The following is a 9,101-nucleotide window of genomic DNA, read 5'->3' on the forward strand; positions in this document are numbered from 1 at the left end:
CTAGGCTCCACGCATCGCACGTATCGTTGTGTTGATGCTAGGTTCCACGCATCGCACGTATTGTTGTGTTGATGCTAGGCTCCACGCATCGCACGTATCGTTGTGTTGATGCTAGGCTCCACGCATCGCACGTATCGTTGTGTTGATGCTAGGCTCCACGCATCGCACGTATCGTTGTGTTGATGTTAAATGTTCCGGAGGAAAAGTTTTAAAGTATTTGATGGTACTGATTGATATGTTTAGATGGTAAACATATGTAGCTGTTATTGAGTGAGGAGCATAATTAACACATTAGCCATTTAAAATTCAATTTTTTTTTTCTTTCAGACATTCATTTTCCGTCTGCATTTGGGTTTGTGCAGAGTAACATTTGTAATATCGGACGACGGATGTATCCTTTTGCGCAAATGCGTGAACTTAACGTTTCCCTTTTTCAGAAATGATACTTTACAATAAAGGAACGAAGTAGAAAAAGTCTAGACGGGATTACTGTGGAGGGTTGTTTACTCATGGCTGTATGCTTCCAAGTACTCGACCTGGTACTTGGTACTCGACCACTTTGCTTCATTTCGCTTCCCTTTATGTGATACGTGAATTTTATTCCCACTTTGATTAATAAAAATGCATTCAAGTGTAATTGTAATGATCCTAAATTTACAATCAAAGCCTACCATTGACACAATCATCAATTAACATGATAAAACAAGTCTGCTAAGGTCCTTGAAAATGTGGACATCGGGGTCCTTGTTGTCATTTCATTTTGGGACTACTTATTACCAGGTTGTTATCATATCACCAGCATTTGGAATTCATGCCATCGGATCTCACTTCATGTTTTGTGTCCTTCACATTTGACGTATTCAATGTGATTTCAAGTTTCAGTTCTGTTTGAAATTTGCAGAACTCTCGCAAGACACACACGCTGTCTATGTATAATGGCTCTTACTGCAAAAATTCATAATATTTGTTCGAAATATCAATTAAAAGTATGTGGTGTTGATTTTAATCAGTTACCTATCATAAAAATTAATTTACTACTCCTCAATGCTATCCCTCATGGAAATATTCAAGTTCTTTGGATAAACTTCCTCTTATTGTCTGTTTGGTGATCAGTAATACCATGACAATACCATGATCTTATATTGATAAAAGAAAGAATATATTTTCTGTTTGTAGTAAACTTTCTGATTCGGAAGGATTTTATCATTTTCAGCAACTGCAAGGATTGGCAGGATGCTTTCAATATTCAACAGCGGTGTCAGCAACAAATCTCAAGGAGGTCAATTTTTTTCATGGTTTTAGTATTTGAAGTTCAGGAGTCTGAGTTATTTCAGTAGTATCGAAATACCGGACTGAAGGATTTCAATGACTTTCCCTATCTAACCGTCGAAATTAAAGTAGTTTTATCAGAATTGGAAATGACATGGGCAGACCATTGGCAAACTAATAATTTTGGCTGTTATTAAAATTTTCAAAATTTGAGAGATTTTTACAAAATGCCTGTCTGGAAATCGTTTTTCTGAATTTTATTTCGCCTAATTACTTTAGGTAATTGCTCAAAAAATTTCAACTCATAACGAGAAAGTTCGAGAATTTCGGAAACAACATGGTGCAACGGTAATTCAGAATGTAACTGTGGATATGCTTTATGGTGGAATGCGGACTTTAAAGGTTTCTTTTTTCTAATTCATGTTTGAGCTGAGTGTTTTATGAAGGGAACCTATGTCACCTTATTTTTGAAATTTAGAGATAGAGATGACGGTTATCCATTTACATGCAAATTCAGATGGCTTTGTTGGCAAACAAAAGTAAAAGCGTTTTTACAGCTACATTCTCATTTGTTATTTGCGTTGTGCAAAATTTGATGTGCTTGTTTCGAAACGGCTTCCGTGAAAAAAAAAATGAATTTACTAATAAACGAGAGTTTACAAAAGATTGCAAATACTAGTAATTATGAAGTACTCGAATTTCAACAAAAGCAGTGACACATTGTGAAAGTATTGTAGTTCATAGAAGACCCTTAAAAAATAATTTTTTCTAAACGATAAAACCGATTTTCAGGCACTAGTGACTGAGACATCCGTGCTAGATCCGGAGGAAGGTATACGCTTTCGTGGTTATTCTATACCAGAGTGCCAAAAAATCTTGCCTAAGGCAAAAGGAGGTGAGGAACCATTACCGGAGGGGATTTGGTGGCTGTTGTGCACTGGTGATATCCCAACTGAGGCACAAACTACAGCAATCAGGTATTAGTATCATTTTTAACTTTTTAAAGGTAATTTGAAACTGCTTCAATATTCTAAAATTCTATTAAATTGCCCAAGTGTTTGGAAATTTTCTATGGAAGAAATTGGATGCTGTACTGTTGTGGATAATTAAGATTAGGATACATAATCACTTCCGATAGGTTACTGATTTGTATTAAGTACATACCGAAAATCTAGTGGTCTGTTCCTGCTTTCACGGAGACACTTTAGGGTCCTTAAGGAGTTTTATATCTTGTGATTTCTTTTTCTTGCTTTCATTGCATCACATAAAAAGCCTTGACAAAAAACTTAGTTAAAACTAAAAAGACAGTACTGAATTCTAGTCACTGATACTGAAATTTTTGGCCGCGTCGTTTTCGAATTTAACGAAATTCTCGAGCGATTTTTCAAATAATTTCAGTAAGGAATGGGCTGCACATGCGGATCTACCGAAGCATGTAGAACAAATGATCTGCAATTTCCCGAACAATTTACATCCTATGGCGCAGTTTATTTCCGCTATTGCCGCTCTTAACTGTGAAAGTAAATTTGCCAAAGTACGTGTGAGCAAAAGTTCCTAACAGTATTTGTTTAAACTTAGATGCAAATTTGTTTTTATAAATTTCAATATTTTCGCTTATTTTTTCCGTCTTTCGTTTTTTTAAAATTTTTTCTTGTTTTTTTTCATTTTTTCATTTTTTTTTCAATATTTTTGCTCATTAGAAGCTGCATGTTTGTAGTTATAAAACAGCTGAAAATTTTGTTTTACAGAACTGATTTATACAAAACGGTAATGATATAAATCCACAGCAAAAGAAATAGGGAATAGAAGTTCCCCATTTGATTTGGAAACAGACTGTTGATTAGAGCAGGTGGCTCATTACTTCTCTGCTTGCCAGTATTATGAAGGACAGCCATCTTTCCATTAGTAAAAGTCTCGTTTCTTTAGTAGTTCGTATAATATATTATTTTTAATATTTTTAGGCCTACAGTGATGGAGTACAAAAAGCGAAATATTGGGAGTTTGTATATGATGATGCTATGAAACTTCTTGCGAAATTACCCACAATTGCTGCACTTATTTATCGAAATTTGTACAGAGATGGTATGTTTTTAGATAGCTTAAATGAAGTTCATTTATTCAAATCATCAACTTTCGGAAGATTGTTAGCATAAAATAATATATTAATTTTATCTTGATTCGCTATAATTTCCGCCATTTTGTCGAAAGTCAAGAAAAGGATTTATTCCTTCATATTGCATACAAAATTCAATCAGTCATCTAGAAAATTCACGTTAAGATTAAATTGTGAATTTTGGAAATTTCTTGGAAAATTAAGTTTAACAGTTTCAGGTACATTGGCAAGTGTAGTTAACTTATCGAATGATTGGTCTGCTAATTTTACATCAATGCTTGGTTTCAAGGATCCAAACTTCACCGAACTTATGCGCCTATATCTCACAATCCATAGCGATCACGAAGGCGGTAATGTTTCTGCGCATACGTCGCATCTAGTCGGTTCTGCTTTATCAGATCCATATTTATCGTTCTCCGCTGCTATGGCTGGGCTTGCTGGGCCGCTACATGGCCTGGCTAATCAGGAGGTTCTTGCTTGATCAGTTTTTTCCTACATCTGTAATTATTTACACTCACTGACAAGATTCCGGTTATTTAATTCTTAGATATTGTTTGTAAAAGCATGAAAGATAAAAAGATCTTGACCAGATTTTATTGTCCATAAGTTACTGTTTTCTTAACTTTAGGTATTGGTGTTCTTATCAAAGTGCAGGAAAGAACTAGGCGATAATTACACTGATCAGCAATTGTGCGACTGGATATGGAATCATTTGAAGAGTGGGCAGGTGGAATTTTCACATAATAATCCTTTGAGATGATTCAGAAAATTTCATGCTGCTACAAATCAATAATACCGATTTTCAATAACATTTGGAACTTTGAGTGTTACTGTTTCAGGTAGTACCGGGTTATGGTCATGCTGTACTGCGTAAAACAGACCCACGATACACCTGTCAGCGAGAATTTGCCTTGAAACATCTTCCGAAGGATTCAATGTTCCATCTTGTTTCAAAGCTCTACGAATTTACGCCTGACATCCTTTTGAAGCAGGGAAAGGTGTGGTACAATTATAAAAATTCGAAAAAGTCTCCTTTTAATCCATATTTTAATCCATCTTCTTTTGGAATGTTCTGAAATGAAAATATTTCCTGGATTTGATTGGTATGCAAGGATTCCCTGGTATGTTATGATGATTCCCATGTAAAATGGTTTAATCGGCTTGAACGAATACATTAATTGTGAATTATTATGATTATTCTAGGCCAAAAATCCATGGCCCAATGTGGATGCACATTCTGGAGTATTGCTGCAATATTATGGCATGAAAGAGATGTCCTTCTATACGGTACTTTTTGGTGTATCACGTGCACTTGGCTGCTTATCGCAGATGATATGGTCTCGCGCTATGGGCCTGCCACTCGAACGTCCCAAATCTCATTCGACGGACGGTTTGATGAAGTTGGTTGAGAAAAAATGAAGGAAAAAAATATATAAGCTGTTGCATATTTTCTTAAATGTTCCACGAAAATTTCTGTATTCCTGCCCAATATTAATGCTAATACGCATAACAGTTGCCATTGATAATGATCGCTTTTATTGATTTCTTGTTTTGTTTTCGAAGTTGTTGATCTCTTCAACACTTTAAAATACAAGATGTCTTTCCAGTATAGGATAAACATCCTGTACTGGAAAAAGAAAAACTTTTTTAATTGCGTCAATAAGATAATTATGCACTCGACTCAATGGTTTTTCCAGACTGATTATATTTGGAGAATTTTAGTTACTTTATATTTCATTTTGGAATTCTTTGAAAGTATTGATTACTACTAATTGGAAATTGTGTTCCTGGACTTGTTTTCGAAGTTCAGAACCAAGAGAAATTTCGAGAGTTTCGTTTTAATTTCGGGTGAATATCCACACAAGGAAAAATTGCAATTTCGTTTTTTAGTTATGGCAGTCTAAATGAATTGCAGCAGAATCAAGCAAAGATTTTAAGGATATTGATCCTTCTATAAAATTTGGAGAAACTCTAGGTTTTCTTAGAAAAATTCTAGATCTTTCTTATCTCTAACGTATTTATGCTAAACCCTTTCGAATTCATAAAAGTATTTTAGCTAACTTTTTACCGAGTAGGTAGGCAGTATGTCTGACAGCTTTATATATCGGCGATTTTTCGAAGTACGCAAAACTTATTACTATTTCATTTTCACTTTTTTTTTCTTTTTTTGTTAGAATGTCACTGTCGCTGCACTCCGTTCTATTTAAAACAAAAAGGAGTATTCGAGTTCATTTTGTTCGCGCTTTTTATTACCACTTTCCAAATGCTGAGAATTATCTGGTAGACTAAGGGAAGCTTTCTTTTTTTAAATACAATATAGGTCTCCTGTCTAATTTTATGCATACCTTATTCGAGCAATGTTAAATGTTATGTTGCATATTTATATAATATAAAGCAGTTTTTGTCGGCTACATATTTCATTAAAATTGTTATTACATAGTAAACAAATGCATAAACTGGAATTCATAGGCCTCAAAAAGATCCGTGTACATGCTAGATCGTTGAACTTATAATCTAGATGATGTAAAATGTCGTCGGTAATCATCATGTAGGCGTGGTGATGGAGGTCGGTGGTAGTAGCGATCGCTACGTTTTTCCTCATAAATATAAGCATCCATACGTTCTCGAGAATTCCCTGGTTCGGATGGTATGGGATCTGGAACTACTTTTTTCAGTATAATTTTGAAATGATGGAATCGAGTGAGTTCAATCAAAATTTACTAGATATGGGAAAATTGCTTAATTCATCTGATTTTTGTTTCAAATGCCTCATTGCTGAATTAATTTTCAATGTAGCCTATGCTATGAAGTAATATCACTTACTTTGTGGTACCATGGTTGCTTGTGGTACAATGGGTTGTTGTTGTGTGTAAGTATTTGCAGCGATTGGAGAAGTAATGTTATTTTTGTTGGCACCATGATTACGTAATCCAAACCAACCAGCAAACCATATCCCAAGTGCACACATACAAGGTACCAAGCAACATAGAAATAATGCTATTAATATTAGGATAATGGTGATTATTCGACTCCATTGGCTGAAAATAGCAAATTTTATGCAAATGAAACTATTGAAATAACAGTGAGCTATTAGTTGATAAATTATAAGCTCAATTTTATCTTGTAATAGAAAGATATTTATTGAGAGAAAATGGAATGAACATTATAAAATAAGGCAATATAAAAAGGAATAAAACGTGATGAAGAAATATTTCAATTATTTACATATATACGTTTTTTAGTTATAATTATTTATTTCTTTTTTAACAAATAATTGATACTGACATAAATTATTTGCAAACATACAATCCATATCCGTAATAGCTATCATAAGCATAATCCTGCCATAATTGTCGTTTGTTACGAAAGTTTTGAACAATAAATGGTACAGTGCTTGTAAATAAATGTGCTACAACAGGAACTGTCATATTTGATGACATTAGTCCTTCTTAAGTTCTCTGAAAATATACGATTAGAAACCTAAAATATTATACTGCCTTACATTTTCTAATGTTTCAATTAAATTCTTAGATTTAAAAATAATTTTTAAAATTTGGATAACATCAACATTGTTTAATTGGTCACATCTCGTAACAGTATGTATTACCATTTTCTAACTCCCTCAAAAATACTACCATCAAATTATTTCATCAGATTATTGATAGTTCAAATGCTTTTTTATCCGGATATGCTCAAACAAGGATTTTACTGTAAAACGGTTTTGGCATACTTTGATCACATTAGCTAGTTTGGTCGAATGATCTTGATGTCGATCGTTCAATTATCACCTAATATAACCTAATATCTATCGCATCTATTTCCAATATATCCAATTTTTCTAGTAAACATGATAAAAATGTGTTGAACGTTCCAGACGTAATATTTCAACTAATAAGTTTACAAAAATTGGTTTTCCATTTTTATTTATGGTACTTGCTTTGTTACTTTTTTTTACAAATTTCAGGAAATTTTCATGAATAATTTACATAAAGGAATAACGAAAGAAAAGGAAAGATGAAACAAATGCTGAAAATGAATGAAAGATTTGCCTCAGATTTTCCTTTTTGAGATTTGATACCGCGAACCAGAAAATTTTAAGGTAAATCCGTCAAAAGTTGCTGAAAAAAATTACTGACTCTGCTTATGAAATAAGTAATTTCATGGTATAAATAATTAATTTTTCAAGATAAACAAATGAAATAAGTAATTTCAAAAAGATAAATTGCCTTGAAAGACATTAATACTAACTAGCTAAAAACTGCTAATGAAAAAGAACAATCGTTGGAAAGATGACAATAAATTTGAATTTCCGAAAGAATTCATATTAAAGTTTCGTTTAAACGCCTGAAAATTCTTTCCCCATGTTTTTTCGCAAGTTTAAAGTTCAATTTTAATAATTGGTTAGTTGCTTAACACAGTATTCCCTATTTGCTGACATAACTACACGTCCGATATCATCTCTAAAATCGTCATGCCAACCGTGAAACAATGTCTTGTTAATCTATAAATTGTACAAGATGGTTAATCTTCCTTAGCCAACAAACAGTATCTTTTCAATCTTGGAATTCCTCGAAAATAGTTGAATTACCCAATGCTATTAAAGCTTATCTGAGTAACACTTGACAGGATTTCAAATTTTTCGAAAAATTTAAAGTCGAAATAACGGCTAGTTACAACAAATATAAATTATATTAACTGTGGTATTTGTAAAATAGATATGAAAAGAGGTTCGATAGGGAGATAAATTGGCTTTGACTGGCTATGAAAAGAGTGAGCACCTGATATTGTTCAAACTGTATATAATAAACATTGCCTCGATGTCAAGAACCAGTCCTTCACTGTATTCTATGCATATATGATGATTCTATGGATAATATTTTACACCCTAGCAATTTATAGCAACAACAATAAAAAAAAAAGGAAAAAGAAAAAACAAGTATTATATTGTTATAGAAATCGTAGCTTCCTATTGTGAAAGTTTCATGTTTTCAAGAATTTGTTGATTAAAATTTGTATAAAAACGTAAATACTTGAAAATGGATGATAAAAGTAAATCTGTAACCATGACAAACTATATAATACTTTAGTAGTATAGAAATGTCATTCATTTCTATCCTATATAATATATTATATTAAAAACTTTTCACGATCATAATTTATTCACAATTCATATTTTACATTTAAAATGAAATCAAAATATTTTGCTTCAACAATTTTCCTTTCAGATAATGCATAAAGTGGACATTACAAATGGCTAAAAATTTGGCTTAGATTATAAAATTACCTTTATAATTATATATGATAAAAGAAGGTAGAAAGTACTACCACAATGTACTACAAGTGACACGTAAGATGAATGTTATGTCAAATCCACTTTATGCTTTTTCTAAAGTTATATTTTAAATTTTACAACATTTTATAAATGAAAAGAGATAGATGATGAAAAGAGATGATATCTGAGATGATATTTTACTTGAAACCATACAGCTATCAAAGTAGATAAGCAAAAAACCAAATTGAACACAAAAAATGATAACTCAAAACATAACAATGAGTTAATTGCTTATTCTTTAGTTTTTCACGGCTTGTAATTTTAAATCATTTTTACATTTCGTTAAAACTGAAAATTCGCCCAAAAAAAATGTTAAAATCAGCCAACTTTTTTTTCCCCATAATATAACTGAAAATTTTATCCTCCTTCCTTCTTCTTCTTCTAGTA

The 9,101-nt window shown here is 32.4% G+C and overlaps 2 protein-coding genes across 2 annotated transcripts; one reads left to right on the forward strand and one right to left on the reverse strand.

Moving 5' to 3' along the window:
* The first annotated feature begins 872 nt into the window (after nt 1-872).
* LOAG_03295 (citrate synthase) lies at nt 873-4,936 on the forward strand. Its single transcript, XM_020446279.1, has 10 exons — nt 873-986; nt 1,214-1,279; nt 1,549-1,671; nt 2,062-2,246; nt 2,668-2,803; nt 3,231-3,351; nt 3,601-3,851; nt 4,011-4,109; nt 4,222-4,380; nt 4,586-4,936. The coding sequence occupies exons 1-10, from the start codon at nt 936-938 to the stop codon at nt 4,799-4,801; spliced, it is 1,407 nt and encodes a 468-aa protein (XP_020303358.1). The 5' UTR covers nt 873-935; the 3' UTR covers nt 4,802-4,936.
* Nucleotides 4,937-5,889: 953 nt separating this feature from the next.
* Nucleotides 5,890-6,822, reverse strand: LOAG_03296 (hypothetical protein; the record flags this gene model as incomplete). Its single annotated transcript, XM_003138833.1, has 3 exons — nt 5,890-6,038; nt 6,206-6,420; nt 6,689-6,822. The coding sequence occupies 3 exons, from the start codon at nt 6,820-6,822 to the stop codon at nt 5,890-5,892; spliced, it is 498 nt and encodes a 165-aa protein (XP_003138881.1).
* Between the last annotated feature and the right edge of the window lie 2,279 nt (nt 6,823-9,101).

Source organism: Loa loa (genome assembly GCF_000183805.2).
Source record: "Loa loa unplaced genomic scaffold supercont3.90, whole genome shotgun sequence".
NCBI classification, from domain to species: Eukaryota; Metazoa; Nematoda; class Chromadorea; order Rhabditida; family Onchocercidae; genus Loa; species Loa loa.

Bases quoted from the DNA above. Each gene is read 5' to 3' on its own strand.
- LOAG_03295 (XM_020446279.1), top strand. From the start codon at position 936: ATGGCTCTTACTGCAAAAATTCATAATATTTGTTCGAAATATCAATTA. The intron at 1,280-1,548 runs GTCAATTTTTTT...TAATTACTTTAG, and splicing joins CAGCAACAAATCTCAAGGAG to GTAATTGCTCAAAAAATTTC. The intron at 1,672-2,061 runs GTTTCTTTTTTC...ACCGATTTTCAG, and splicing joins GTGGAATGCGGACTTTAAAG to GCACTAGTGACTGAGACATC.